Genomic DNA, 16092 nt, shown 5'->3' on the forward strand with positions numbered 1-16092 from the left:
GCGCGCACATAGAAAATTCCTTTCTTATCAAATTTAATCGCACGGCACATAAGTTCTAAAGCGCATACAACACGTCATTTGATATGAACAAATACATTGTTTAATCTACTTTACTTTCTTCATGATTTTTTATTTCATTCGTTACTTCTTCAAGCAATTTGCAGCTGCGCATATATTTTACTTGAAAACGACACTATAAAGAATCGTGGAAAAAACAAAAAATCGGGCGATTTTTTCCGCGTTCTGAATCGGACTTTAGGTGTGCGCGCTCGATGCACCGGTGACTTTCTCCGAGTTGGCACATGGGGAGCAGCAGCGCACGCACGCGAGCGCGCTGCCGCGGTTTTATCGTCCTCTGCCTACTCTAAATATTTCTCTGGCATGAATTTATAACGACGACGGCGGCGGCGCGCCGCGCTGCTAATAACGAGCACGGTGTCCGGCTGATATACCGCGGCACTTATATATATACGAGCGATCGGATACTCGTCGTGGGTCTCCGGTGGGCATTATGGGCGCGCGCGACGGGGCCCGTGGCGATGAATGGAGCTCGTTTCGATGCCCGAGCTGGCTCGAGTGGATCGTCATCGTAGATCAGTGAAAGTCGGACTCGATCCGGCGTGCGATTCTCAGGATCGCGATCGATCGCGCAATATCGTTCCAGGAAACATTACGAATTCAGCATCGGGATGTAAAGCAACAATCTTTCCGATAAATCAAAGATTTTACAAACGTTAAAGCATATTGCGTCACACGGTATTTCACCGGTGTAAATTTAGAATACTTGCAAACATTTCAACCATCGTTGGTCGGTATGTCAATATAATAATTATCCACATTTTTTGTTGTAATTTTTACATCAAACTTGTTTACAGTACGTGATACAGAGTCATATACGGCATGTGAAAACATTTACCGACCGCATCAGTCGAGTAATTAAAGCATTACTCATTGTAATCTCGCGATTATTTTTTTTACGCCCTTATTTGCCACGCTCTTAATGACACGTTCAAAATTGGTTTAATAATGCTCGAGCTAATAAGCCGACCGTTGCATGTCGTCGACAGTCGATCGGTCACGTTACAAGTGAGACTACTCGCAGCAGAGTCGAGTGGCATGTTCGCGTGGGAGATACAGGTTGTATGCACGGTTTTTTAAATTGTTTCGACACTGCGTGAATAAGCGTCAAAGAGTTTAGCATTCAGGTTCTGCTTGCTGTCACTTGTCAAAAAAAGCAACACGCATATAGTCTCTCATTTAAATATATAGATACATATTTATAAATCAATTATTTATATTTATAATTACATTACGTTTTTCAATATATATATATCCTTGAAGTGAATAAAAAGAGATAGTGTGAAAATAAATATAAACAATTTAAAACCGTAGAAAGTTTAAGAACCGCAGTCGCAGGAGAGACTAGAAGGTTCTTTGAAAGACGACACTCTTTATTCTTCGCTCTTCCTCTTGGCATTAAGGTCAATCGTAATTCACGCCACGCGCAGGACGAAGAGCTTCCGCTGGACGTCACACATCCTTCTTCCTCCTCGTCACGAGTGCACACGTGCAACTTAAATGCGTCTTTAGCGTGAGCCACGTGCCATTATGAATGACGCTGGCATTTCAAGAGGAAGCTTTACGTCCGAACTTTATGACGATTTATCTAATGTAACCGCGCAAAAACACTTTCCAACATTTTTCTCTTTATTTGTCGTATACTACCTATCTCTTTTTATATCATATAATATATATATATGTGTAGAGAAAGAGAATTTCGATATCGCGCTTTCACGATGCCTGTGTGATGCATAGGCGGGTGTTTACGAACCCGCGAGAAAATAAACGCGGAATGAGCGAGAGAGAACGTGACAATCGTGTTCTAGGATTGAGGTCAATGGGCTCCTCGATCGAAGGCGAGTTTTTCGACAATGACGGTCGCGGCGATAAGGATCGCCTCGTTACGACTGTGTGAGCGCGCTCAACCGCACGGATAATCGTGCTTCCGCGATAGTTATGGCATTAAAGGTAAATCGCCCTGACACTCACTTTGCATAGAGCGACTCCGGTATCCAGCCTGTCCATGAAATTGTCGAGATTGATCCTGAGTTCCGGATACAGAGCGTTCAGCCACTCCGCCAGGTCTTCCTTCATCGCAATCAGGTACTCTTCCGAGGACTTGAAAGGCCTGTACGACCTCGCTTCCAGTAGCACCGACATGGTGGTGACTAGCAGGTTGTAACTGCAAGAGAGAAACAGAAATCGATACATTTTTTTTTTTTTTTAAATAAATTACAAACAACGTTCAAGTTAACGTTACATTTATAACATAAATCTAATCTGCTTTTTCGATCGTCTTATTTATTCGTCTCACCGAAAGCTACGTTTGTTCTGCGCAACACGTCGCTACTAACGGGGTCTCGATTCGTTTTCTCACGTGATATTTCCACGTCGAGATATACCGTTGCGTATGCAAATCCGCGGGCATTATTTTGCGATGAAAAGGACGGATTATAAATATCCGATAGAAAAATAAAAGACGCGACGCTCCGCGCCGGACAATAGCCACTCCGGGTGTCACTCCCGACAATGGCGTGGTCAACCCCGCGATATTTTCCCCTCGTGCGCTCGTCAATCTGTATGTATATATAGATACACACGTGTCCACTTCAATTGCAGTCTGCATATTTTTCACATTCGATACGGTAGACTCACAATGATCGGCTCAATGACTCGAAAAATAAACGCACTTGAATAAATAATTATATATGTACAGTCGCACAAATCCCACAATCTGTTATGTGAAAGTTTTCCATCTCGATGTGAACCTACCACTTTCATGTGAAGTTTTTTTTTTTTTTTTTTTTTTTTTTAACAACCTAACTAACTGCTCTCTATTTGTTCTCCGTCGTCCATTAAATCGCCTATTGAGTTTCTGTTTTTCAACGGCCACGTACACATAAATCTCCATCAGCAGCATTGTGTGCGACTCGAGTAATGCGCAAGCAAGTAGTAGTAGTAGTATCGAGAGCAACTCGTCGAGTCGCAATGTCGCAAGTTGAACTCATTGTAAGACACGGTTGCTCTCCGATGCAACAGACTCTGAATAGCGGCGCGGAATGACGTTTTGGCGCGCTCGACTTTCGTTGAATGGAAATCTCGGCGAGACGCGACCAACGGGGCTTTGGTATTTGATAAATAAGCCTACGCCGCGGCGCACATATTAACGAGCAAGGAATTGCGCCAGCCGAATAGGTTCGTAATAAATTTATGCGTCTCTGATTGTATACCGCTGCCGGACACACAAGCTTCGCGACGACATGCACAGGATCAATGACCAATAAATTATTTTACGACCGGAAGATATTTGTGGGACACGTATTTTTTTCTCACACCAATTTAATTCCGGGGTCGTTAACCGATGTGCGAAATTATCTGAATTCATTCCGCTCTTTTTGCGCGCTCCCTAATAAACATCCTAATTTTTTGTCCGCCGTTCGTGCACGCGGGGATCATCAGATGATATAATCGTGGGAAATAATTTTGTTGCACAGACGTACGGACGCGGCAACAAAACTTCCCAACAAGCGACAAACAGTTCTATTAACGGTAAGTATAGTCTTTCAACGACAAACATCCTTGATTAACTTAGGAACGAACTTTATGTTTAGACAGAAAAAAATTTCAGAGGACAAAAACTAAAAATACTATAACGCACAACCCGATATTTTAATCGATCTCTCTCGATTCTTCGAAAGATCCGTAGAGATGAAAGGAACTTCACCCGTCCAACCTCCACATTCGGTTCTGTAGTTTTATTTTATTAACGTCCCAGGAGGAGTGAGACGAAGAGATAAACAGGCGGCGCGATTAAAAAAGGAATTGGGAAGTATAGCGCACACAAGGGGAGAAGATCGTGGAGACGAAAGATGAGAGACTCGTGCGCCGACAACGACGCTCGTGGATTACGATTTACGAAAGGTGACTGCAAAATGTCATCGTATCGCGTTTCCCGCGATGCACGCGCCCCTCGGGCGACAACACGCCCCGTGTCGTCAGCGTCATGTTACATCGGATGCATTATTGCGCACATACATACTACGCTCGGAAAATGCTAAAGTTCAACTCGATGGCGATCACGAATAGATAAAGAGAAAGAGAGAGAGAGAAAGATCGATCCGCAGAAGCGGCTTTTGTTCGCAGCGAGCGCGTTAAAAGAGTACCCGGACCTGTTTGCTACACTGACCGAACAAACAGTAGTTCAGACTTATTTTCCTTCACGTTCATTCTTGTTTTTCTAACGATGATTGATGTCGATAGATAATGTCACGATATGTATATATATATAAGCTCTTCGAGTACCCTCTTAACAGTGCGTTTGTTTTTTTTTTTTTTTCCGCAAAAATATCGCGTTATCAACTCACGTATATAGTTTCGCTATGATACCGCGTATGTACATACGCGGTGTATGACGCACCGTTATGTGTCAGGTGTAGCGTGCCTTTAAAGTACGCTCACGTACGCAAACTTACGAAAGCACTTACATAGGGAACGATCCGCGCATAGGGCGAGCCACCGCGCCTCTTAATATGTATTCTGTCCCTTTCGCGCTGCCCGATGGAATAATAAAGAGCCGACGGGCTCACACGGAGGAGAAACCCTTTCTCGGAATACCAGCGCAAACAATGAAGTCGCACCAGGACTTGTGCGCGGAAAATGAAATGGCGCGTAGCCAGGAAAACACGAGAAAGAGAGATAGAGGAGAGAAAAACACCGCGTGTGTGTATCGCGCGGTGATTTTCAAACATCGCTACCTTTCCCCTCCCCTCCCCCCCCCCGCGCGAGTTAAATCCCTCGAACACGTTTCTTTTTCTCCCTCCTCGCTAGAAGTATATAGCGAACGAGATTAGAAGATTGAATCGGACTGAATGGTCGAATAGAAAATATCTTTAACGTTCTCACGACTACTCACGCGACTTTAATCTCGGAATCTCTTTTTTTTTTTTTTTTTTGTTTTTTCTGTATACAAGTCACACAATTTATATAGACTCGCGCGCGCGATACACACATCTGATCTCCCTGTGCGACTTACTTCACGAAACTCAGCCATGAAACTCGCTTCGCCAGGAAGTGGTTACTCTTACGCCCTATTACCTATTATAATTTCTCTGGGGCGCGCACACGGAGAGTTGAGCTTAATCCGATTCATCCTTCCCTCCCTCATCGGCGCGGTTGCGATGAATATCACCGTGTGTTATGTAAACAGTAATAACATAATATGATATTTATGTGAAAACACACGCGATGCTCTTGTTGCATAATTTCGGTATTCGTGAAAAAAAAAAAAAATTAAAAAAATGCATACATTAAGATCTTGTGTGAAAATGTACGAGCGATTTTTAATTTTATGATACTGCTTTACATTCTCGTAATTATATGTATCGTGCGGTTTTAAAAATAATTTCGTGATTTATGAATATTGATATACATTCGCACACGAGATATGAGAGGCGTACCCCGCACACGAGAACCCGATAGGCTGTCGCACGGTTATAATCGCTCGCATTAAAGTAATAACGTTATACGTTATATACGTATATATACGTTATGTGCGATCAATGCGACGACAATATTCTTACGTTGAACTCAAAGACAGTTACCGCACCAATATGTTATTAAGGGAAAACGCGCGATCAATTGAAAGTCTCTCGCTGCGCTGTAATTACGGCGATGTGGCCGATGTGATAATTTTCCGAAAGGCAAATATAGAAAACGAATCCGCGCTCGCGCGCGGGACGTGTAATGCGCGTTCCACGTAAGCGCGCCGCGCAATTAACGTTCAATTTGCTCTTTTACGTCGCATTAAATGTGTATTTTTTTTTTTTTCGCGAAACGTCCCGTGACAGTATTTCGCATAATTATATCACGGCTTGACAAGATGCGTGCATCGAGTTTTGTTTATTCCGTCATCGAAATTATTTAGTAAATTGTTTAACTGTCACAAAAAATCGTCAAAAAATAAATTTCTCTGTTTTAATATCGAACGAATTTAATTCACTTGACAAGAATTTTGTTTGGAGATACACATCCGAGAAACCGGATATATGCCCGTTTCCTTTCGGAGTGCATCGAGTTACGCGACGCATAATTGCGCTCGAGTGCGGGGCCAATAAACGTTTCAGTGCGGCGTCGGCGTAAATGCTTCCTAACGATTTCATTCATTTCGCGCGACAACCACGCAGCAGAATGAACCTGTTTCCGACGACGACGACGGCGACGACGACGACGACGACGACGACGACGACAACAACAACCACGACGAGCCCAATCGGCGTAGCCGAGCGCGACTGCAACGTTCGCGTCGCGCATGACCGCGCAAATTATTTAACGGCAAACGAGAAACGCGATATCTCGGATACATGCAGCCCGATAATGTACAGAACCTAAGCGACTCCAAAGTCGTTTATCATTACGCGCCGGGCCGTAACTTTTCCTTCGAACGCGCCGAGATTGATCGCCTCCCGCCTCGACCGGACTTATTGCCCTCTACATCTCCTTCATACGTCTTTCGTTCGCTCGTTTTTCTCCTTTCGTCCTCGCGTGAAGGTCCATTTCCATAACTGTACTTAATGTTGGAAAGTAGTGAAGAAAAAGGAGAGCATGTCGAATAAAGACAAATTGACGGAGTATTGCGTCGGAGATCCAACAGCGATGACAGAATCCGCGACGGAGATGCGAGAAAGAGACTTTGATGCGTCTTCAAAATTGAGAGGCGTCGTTGCGAAACTAGCAATCTCCACTTTTCAACATCTTTTGGTTATATATTTATTATTCGCCGACATGTATGTTCACAGAAGTTTTTCGTCAATTTCTAAAATTAAACGCGAGCGGAGTTTGCTGCTATTGCAACGCATCCCTCAATTGTCTGCTTTGAACACGATAATTTATTCTCTCTCTCTCCCGGGAGTCAATCCGCGCGTATACATACTTTCAAATCTAGCGGCGCTCGGTTTCGTCACGATTCTCTCTCCTCTTTGCAAAAATTACACGCCTCTTGATTGCTCCAAGGATCATGCTGTCATCGGAATATCAGAATGCGCACGCACTGAAATCCAACTTTAAATCCGACGCCGCACGTCTGTCTCGGCAAACGCATCTCGACAGCGCAAAGCCTCCGGACCGACCTGTAACGCAACTGATTTTCCGGCGATGCGATGAGTTGACAGCCGTTCATTAATCGCAATGTTCCGCGAACGTTGCAATCTACCGGCCGGGCGCGTCGAGCCGCGGAACGGAATTAACGAGATAAATGTTTCGACCGTGTTTATCGTAACATTAACGATGTTAAATCTTTTATGCAAACCGCGTAAAGGTTCAGCGGCGTGTTTTCTTCATCGAGATAAATACGACGGATTTTTCGGTTTCTCTTTCTTTTTCTCTATCTGTCTCTCCCGCCGATTTGTTGCGTTAACACGATGAATATGTACATTACCGCAATTTTATGACTCGTGTATCCTTGCGTATTTACAAAGCGTCGAGATAAAGTCGACTCGCCGCGTCGACTAGTTGTTAATCATTTTCTGAATGCGTCAGCTCTCTCTCTCTCTCTCTCTCTCTTAGTTGTTATAATTCGATGTTTTTTACGCATTTGCCGGGTGTGTGTACTAATTTGTTGGTTTTCTGCATCAATGTTATTTGCTCTCTCGCGGTCTATTATTAAACGTATAAACTTCCGTTTACAAGAGTTGCGCTTATAAATATTCATTCTGAGATTTCCCTTTTGCTTCGTCTTTCGATCGTACGAGAAAGAGATATCCGGATTTAGCGAATGTTAAATAGAGAGAGAAGTTGCGTATCCAGTCAGGTTGCAAAGTGCATCTGCGCTCGCGGAATCGAAGCGAACGAGACTGGTCGAGCAGCGCGAGCGAACGCGCCCCGCGACTGCTTGCTGCCCCCCTCGGAAGAAAATCTTATGAATGAACGGGTTCCCCATTCACTTTTAACCGGAGAGCAGCCGTAACGAGCAGCACGCTATATTCCCGCGATGTTCGCGCAGCACGCAGCGTAATGTTGGCGCAATAGTTGGCGCTCCGCGCCGGTTTGTATATTTATGATAGGAGTAGCAATAGTGATATGAAATACACCGTTGCCGATCGCGAGCGATTTTAATCCTGTATACGCGATGCTCGCCGTGATAAATACGGCGCAATAAGAGATATTAATGTGTCATAATATTAAAATACGACTCCCCATATAGATTATCCGGTATCCACTCCGATTGCAGAAAGTGTCTACTTCTAGAAATCGAATCGGTGCCATTTTTCCTTAACATCGCGCTCTTACGCGCGCTAATAAAATAATCTTTCAATGTGATATCACGTGAGCTTTTTGTAACGAAAACTCTTTCTCGTGTCTCTGCGCAAGGAACGCAATAGAAATGAGATAATTCTCGCGCGAATTCATACGAGCATAATGTGTGTTACGCAAATTGTTTGCCTCACGCAAGCGATCGTAAAACTAATCTCAAGGTACAAGGTGCAATATATCTCGTTGCCGGATAAGAATCGAGAGAATCGAAAGTTCAATATCGTTCGAGCGATATTGAAACACAGAGAGAGAGAGATTCGTGCGAATGCATCCGGAGTCGCGTTTATTACGCATTTCATTTCTGCGTTTATTACTTTATCGCATAGCGCGCGATGTGTAATTCGTTTTTTAGAGTGAGAAAACCAACTATCTCACGGGACAAAAAACATTTTGTCTCCGTCCACTTATCTCGACGTCTCTTCGCTCGTAAGAGAGAGTAAGCGTCCAGCAAGTAATTGCGTCGGCAATTCAATCGCCGCGGAATTATAGCGCCATTACGCGAGCCGAATATCGTTCCGTGCGGATGGGAACACAAGTATAAACTCTCTCAAGAATCTCTCTCACACACACACTCTTTCTCTCTTCTTCGTTTCAAATCGGCTTGGTTTTCAAAGTTTTGACCTTCGTATTTTCAATTGCCGTAATTAAACTTTAATTTGCGAGAACAAGCGTATCGCGAAAATAATATATATGCTGCGTTTGTGATTTGCTACACAATATGAATTGTTTGAGGTAAGGAAAGTCGCGTTATAATTGTAATTATTCTAAAACAACTACACTCTTAATAACTCTTAATTACTACAGTAAAACATTTCCTTGCGACGCAATGAAGCTGGAACAATGAAGCTTTTTCTCTCCAGAAACAGTTTTAATGAATGATCGAATGAAATTATATGAAAAGTATGCGAAGAAGAAACGAATTAGAAAATGAATGGCTACATACAATTTACAATTTAATGGCCACATTTTTGCTAATCACAGCAATTATTTCAAATAATTAGTTGTATTGCAACACGTACGCGTAATTAAAATGATTAAACGATTACAAAGCAGGATTTCCTTATCGTTCGAACAATGAAACTTTCTCTATAAAAATGAATTTAACGAGTGAATTAGCCAGAATAGGAAGATAATATATATATATATATATATAATGGCATAAAATTGTTGTGTGTATAAAGCTTTTAATTAATTATTGTCTAGTACCGTTTTTTAATAGGATTAGGTGCACTGTACGATATCGTATTATATAACGTAACCGTCGTCAACATGTGATACTTGTGTACGTATATGTACAATAAAAAAAAATTAATATTACAATATTTAATCTTATACAATAATTACATAAGGTCGCATCGATAATCTCTCTAGTGCATTTCTCATTTCTGTAATCTTGATCTCACTGTGTTTGTTGCAATATACATTTAAAGCCAAAGTCTAAAATCAACATCGTAAACCTTGATTCCTTATCGGCGTCGGTGGATAAGCTAACTTGCCAATGAGTCACTTTTACTTTGCAATAAATGCGTCATTTACGGCTGCACTACTTCGAACGCTCTATTTTCTAATTAAAATAATCAACATTATCATACGTAAGATACCGAAGGTTTCTTTGTGTACGTACGTATTTTTTTTTTTCATACGACGAATCTTTCATTGCACGAACAAAATAGCTCGAAGTACGCCAATCACGCAAATGCACCTGCTTATTATAATTCAGCGTTCGCCTTCAAACGTCAATCGAGATGACGTATCTCGATTTCCTTCGATCCGCGGAACGAATCAATCATTCAATGCTCGCAACACCGATCGCATTACGAGTGTCGTAAAAAAAAACGGTTGCAATTTCACATATCCATACAACATTCGAGCGTGCAGCTGTAAAACGAACACGGTACTTTACCTTCACTTAGGAAATTCAAGAAGAACCCTGGCGAATCACCACCAACCGGATCACCACCACCCGTAAAGTAATATCCGATCGTGTGCACACCAATCCCAGACTCGGTTCACGGCAACTCAAATTCTTTACTCATGCGAGCGGAAAATCGACGGTCCGTCGGCGCCGGCGGATTTCCCGGCGACATACGCGAGTGAGGCGCGCTCGCGCCAGAAAATGTGCTCAAGTATCGGCGGGTGGTTTCGGAGCCATGCAGACGGAGGAAGTGTTTGGACTTCCGTTTTCGCTCAAAGCTGTTTCAGACGTTTTCAAGTCGTTTTTAGTTTGGCTCGTCGTTAAGCGGAGAACTCAGAGCGCAGTGTCGTTGTACGATACGCCTCGCGATGTATGCGAGAACTCCATACTCGCGCTGTGTCGCGTCCCAATCAGAGACTGGGGCGCCTAGAGACAGGCTGCCCGTATAAATGCGTCAAGCGGTCGAAGAATCGCGGGTAGAAAGGGGAATGTAGAATTGATCCGCGACAAATCCGCGAGAGGTCGCCAATGAATAGAGGAACTCTCATGGGACACATCGACATTTTATGAACGCAGAGAAACATACGCATATAGATATATGTTAAAACAATTCAAGAGAAAAAATATTTAAAAGAAAACAGGAAAAAATAGGAAGAAATAAGAAAAAATAAGTTTTTCTTAAATGTCTTTTTTAAAGATCATTTTTGTTTAAGATATATCTTTCCTTTGAACATCCCGATTTGGTGTCGTTCGAAGTATTATCACAAGTTTACAGTCTGCATCTTTGTTCTTCGTCGATAAATATGTATTCACGCTAATTGCAATAATAGAATCGATTGTCGATAATAGCAACGCGGAAGAGAAAAAGTGTTTACATATAATAATGTACATTTTATAATTTCATTTTTATTATTGCGTTAGCAAGTAATATTTAAATGTATGAAGATACATTTCTCTACCGCTAAACTTAACGTTTATTTTTTAACGTGAAAACATTTGTGAGGTAAGCAACCCAATGTACTTCCGTGTGTAGTAAGTTATTTATTTCTTAAGCGTAACTTAAGCGCATATAGCGACGCGTCAAAGTTCCCATGTTTGTTGACAAAAAATATAGTTTTTTTCTGTATATCTTCTTTATTATTTCAAGAAAAATCTTATGTCAAAATATTATCTTATATATATTTATATAAATATAATTATTTATTTATATCTATATATTTATGTGCCAGATCAACAGGTGCAGTTACATCAAGAGGGGGAATTTGTGGAGTGAATTGCTATGGAAACCTCGTGTAAAACTTATCAGGACGCAAACTTCACTGAACTTAGTCACCTAGTGTATGTGCGTACGCGTATAAAAGCGTCTGAAAAAAAAATATTCTTTTTTTCTTTTAAAAGTATTAATAAATTACAATAATAAAATTTACATTTTTAAGACAGTAATTAATAGCGTGGTTGCGTGCAAGAATGACCGAGATGATCATTCATGATAAAGATAAAAAGGAAAAGCGTGGTTTCTCGTCGTGTCAGAAAACACGTGAAAGAGCAAAGTACATGAAATCTATGTTGATGCTGAAGCAGCAAGAGCATTCGCTGGAGAAGAATCTCGCTAACTTAATGGGGAACATGAAACTGGATCCTGAAGTTCTAAGACCTGTTCTGCATAATACGGGCGACATCTCGAAAAACAGGTAGGCAGTGAAAAACAAATTGGTCGTTAAATCACGTTGTGCATATCAAATGTACTCTCGGCAGGCAAATCTTTCTGGATGGCATAACCAGATCTTTGGAGGAAATTGCCGAAGAACTTCGATTGGTAAAATCCATAGAAGATTCTCCCGAGACAATCCAGAGATTAGGTAGATTATGTCTAAAAAAGTTATTCGAATTTGTGTGCGTCTTGTAATACAAAGAGAAAAAACGCGGATTATTTAAAACATAAAACATTTTTACTTAGACACAAATGCTTACAAGCGACGGCTTGTAAAACTTTCACAAAAAATTCGGAAGATCGAAGAATCCTGTCAATTACAAACTTTGTCGCAAGAACAAACAATTTTAGAGTCTGAATTACGGGAATTTCAAATAAATTTACATAAATATGAAAGTGCAATCGGTAGCACAGGCAAATCACCATCTGTAGCGTCTTCTTCTACTGCTAAAAGAAATAAAAAGGGTCAAGATTATAAAGAGATTCAGGACTTCCATGCATTAATTGCTAAAACAGGTACTATTTAAATATGTAAATAGAACGTTGCTATTTTATAATAACTGAATACGATTATATTATATAATATAAAAGTATCTGATAAAAAACAGTAATAAAAATACTTTTAAAACAGTAATAAATATACTTTACATATATCGTGTATTATATATTTATATATAAAAATTTAAGTTATATGTATGTATCTTTTTTTTTATTTTATTGTTACATGTATTTTTTAAAGTAAATGTTTACTTTGTTATGTTATATACGAAACTTTTTCTCTCGTTCTATTTTTTTTTGTGCACATTTATACTAACAGTCACGCAGGCCATACCGAGAACTGGAGCAACGAAGATCACCTGCTGTTCGTGAGATTGCGCAAGAAATGCAGCAACATCCCTGCTCTGGTAGCCGCTATTCAAGCCAAGTGTCCAGATCTGACTGCGGAAATTATAGTGAATCATGAGGCTTGGTACAAGATTTACTTAAATCTGCGCGAGAAACAACAGTTGGCAGTCAGAGAGTGGCGTAAACAGAAAGAAATGGAGAAGCTGAAGAATCACGAGGACGAAACGGATGTCGAAGACCTGATACAAACTTCTACAAAAAAAAGCTCTAATATCGCAAAAAAACTTCCAACTCACGCGATGGATAATAAGTGCGAAACAAAAATACCAAAGACTGGAGATATTGTTGATAACGCGAATCAGAAAAAAGAATTGATAAACCGATGGAAAGCGGAAAGAGAGAAGAAACGATTAATGGATGAGGAACAGTCGAAAAATTTAATGGCTGCGAAACTTGACGCGCAAGAAAAACGTAAGAAAGAAAAATATAAAAAAATTCAAGAATCTTTAGCAAAGTATCGTGAGAAAAAGTCGATGGAAACTCCTTCAGAAACTGCAAAAGCGGCACCGAGATACAATGCGAAGTTGATCAAAGCTTTTAGGTATAGTGGCAAAATTTGAAATCAATTATAGAAAAATATAGAATGTTATTTATTAATCTATATGTATACATATAATCATAAAGAATTGTATAATTTTGTATGACACAGGGAGCAAGATGAAGAGTATACGAACAGAAGGAAAGTTTTGATAGCAAAAGTACTGAAACCAACAACTCAAACTACAAAAGTTGTAGGATCGCAAATAGCAAGAAGACGAAATCACAACTCAACTCTTTTAAATTCAACCAAAGTGTGGAGAGAAAAGTGCAAAACGCAAGATCTTATTACAAAAGAGCCAAAGAAATTGCAATATATTAAAGACGTCCCTCGTCTGTATGTTTTGCAATAAACAATATTTTTATGCAATATTTATATCACATTTTTATGAAAATATATTTTGTTCATTTGTTTTCAGGTGGAGAAACAAACAAGAATCGACGGAGATTAAAAATGTTCTGACATTTTTCTGAAGTTAACATTTCTTTCAGCCAAAGTTGTCACGCAATACAGCGCAATACTTGTTTCGAGGGAAAAAATAAAAATATAAGACATTGACATACATATATATATACATATTTATATGTATATACATACTTATGTTTATTTTTCTTTACGAACGTACCTTTTTATTTCTTGCAGACGATGTACATAATAAGTTATGAGTAAACGAGCGTTGAATTTATCCAGGATCGTCGTGTGTGTCTCGTGTCCTTCGTTTTACATTGTAAATTGCTGTGTGTTTCTTTGCGCTTATTTTATTTTCAGGAACAAAGAATAATGAGAGAGAGAGGGAAAGGGAGAGGAAAGAGAGAAAGAGAGAGAAGGTCAATTGTTGTCGACATTGTCTCGGATAATTCCAACTCTGGGCGATTTACTCAAATATATTTATAATATACTTTCTATTAATCTTTTTTCTCTGTTCGTTAATTCAATATATTCTTCCGTTTAGATTACCAAATACAAAAACATATATGTGATACAATACATATGTATATATATAATATGGTATAGTACACACGTGTCGCGTATCACGTCGGATATGATTGCCGGCACACACAGTTTGCCCGCTATATATTTAACGTAACTTCTTTATTAATTATTACTATGTTTCTTAACTGCTATATTTGTTGTCGCGGAGTAATCGTATGTGACGCGATACGCCGGCACCTCTCATCGTTTACGAGAACATTTACGCGCAAAGATCTTAAAACGTATTTGTTTTCTTCGTCTTTCTCTCTTTTTTAGACAATATTTTTTATACATATATATATATGTATATATATATATATCTATATATTTATTAATTTATTTATTTATGTAGAAATATAATTATTTAGAATTTATAATGCATACCAGCGGCTAGAGGTTTCTTTATTACAATAAACGATCGTGTGTAACGCACTCTCTCTTTCATTCTCCGTTTCTCCGATTGGCACACACGTCACTCGGTGCAACGGCTGCCGCAATTTTTTGTTTCGTTACTATCACTAACTCTCTTGCGAAATCTAGACGATAAATATGTACATGTTTTTTTTGAACATTTGTACAACGGAGCCTCCCTTTTGTCCCTGAATCATTAACATTTTGTTTGTTAGTTAACGATAAAGTCCACGATAACTGCGCTACCTTCCGATTTCACATTCCCTAATATATTTGTTTTTGCTTTATTTAATTAACACCACCGTTAATAGTGACAGCTCTTGTCGATATTTGTTTTGCAACAACGAGTCCATTTTTTCTTCTCCTGGATGCATAAAAGTATGTGTCTAAATATTAATGAAAAAATTTTACTAAGAAAAAATAAATCTTTTTTTTGTCGAAGAGATTCGAATAATTTTTAACGAACGTTTCGAAGGGACGTCTTACGAGGAAACTTCAGAGTAAAAAATATAACTGTGTAACGTTTGTATAAAATATAAAAAGAGAGGGTTCTGGAGATAATGCACAAATTATTGATAAATTTTATTAGAATCTTTACATTCGTTAATTATTTACAGATATAATTGCATATGTGTATATACACAATGTGTATATGTATATATATGTATATATATATATGTATATAATTTTATAGGTATTGTTATAAGATTTAGATTCAGGAAAGATTTTCTCATGTTTTTCCGTGACAATACTGAAGAGACTTCGATGAAACTTCCATTATCGAGAAGCCATTCAAATTTTCGAAAGTTCTGTTGTCTACAGAGAAAATGTTCCCATTAATTATATAAACGCAGTAGAAAAACACGTATAAAATAATAACTAGTACTCTTTAACACGATGTGTTGAGTGCGAGTTAAGTATCGTTTCCATAGTTGCCAAGTGTGAATCAAATTGTATTCAAAGTTTCGAGGGTGTAATTTCATCACATCCTCATTTTCTAAAATATTCCTTGCGAACTTTTTATTTTTCTCGTAAGACTGGCCCATCGATATATTTCCCGTACATAAATAATTTAATGCGAGAGAATTCGCTTAATAAATTATTCCTTTCGATGAAAAAGAAGAGAAACTATATGTCGAGAAATAGTTTTTCGCTTAAATTCTAGCATTGCACGCTTCAGGGACGGTACAAAAAACGAGATCCCACTTGTTCGCATTCTATATACTTACTATGTAACTAAAAAGATGTAAGTTTTGGATTTTATACAATTGT

General features: G+C 39.4%; 2 protein-coding genes across 2 annotated transcripts in view; one reads left to right on the plus strand and one right to left on the minus strand.

Annotated features, from left to right (window-relative positions):
- Positions 1-10691, minus strand: part of LOC109864207 (GAS2-like protein pickled eggs) — a 45305-nt gene extending 34614 nt beyond the window's left edge. Inside the window, exons 1-2 of the mRNA XM_020445202.1 lie at positions 10271-10691; positions 2050-2242 (exon numbers count right to left, since the gene is read on the minus strand). Coding sequence (XP_020300791.1) covers positions 2050-2220 — 171 coding nt within the window. The 5' untranslated portion in view covers positions 2221-2242; positions 10271-10691. The remainder of the gene's footprint in view (positions 1-2049; positions 2243-10270) is intronic.
- Positions 10692-11532: 841 nt separating this feature from the next.
- LOC109851613 (coiled-coil domain-containing protein 112-like) lies at positions 11533-13963 on the plus strand. Its single transcript, XM_020421845.1, has 7 exons — positions 11533-11620; positions 11723-11973; positions 12038-12141; positions 12240-12509; positions 12819-13440; positions 13549-13773; positions 13856-13963. Exons 2-7 carry the CDS (start codon positions 11750-11752, stop codon positions 13908-13910), a joined length of 1500 nt encoding a protein of 499 aa, XP_020277434.1. The 5' UTR covers positions 11533-11620; positions 11723-11749; the 3' UTR covers positions 13911-13963.
- Positions 13964-16092: the final 2129 nt, after the last annotated feature.

Source organism: Pseudomyrmex gracilis, unplaced genomic scaffold (assembly GCF_002006095.1).
Source record: "Pseudomyrmex gracilis isolate BER0280 unplaced genomic scaffold, ASM200609v1 scaffold_18, whole genome shotgun sequence".
NCBI lineage: Eukaryota > Metazoa > Arthropoda > Insecta > Hymenoptera > Formicidae > Pseudomyrmex > Pseudomyrmex gracilis.

What these genes read in the sequence shown, in the direction of transcription:
- LOC109851613 (XM_020421845.1), top strand. Translation starts at nt 11,750, where the DNA reads ATGACCGAGATGATCATTCATGATAAAGATAAAAAGGAAAAGCGTGGT. An exon ending in CGAGACAATCCAGAGATTAG is followed by an intron (nt 12,142 to 12,239) that starts GTAGATTATGTC and finishes ATTTTTACTTAG; the next exon opens with ACACAAATGCTTACAAGCGA. An exon ending in TGCATTAATTGCTAAAACAG is followed by an intron (nt 12,510 to 12,818) that starts GTACTATTTAAA and finishes ACAGTCACGCAG; the next exon opens with GCCATACCGAGAACTGGAGC.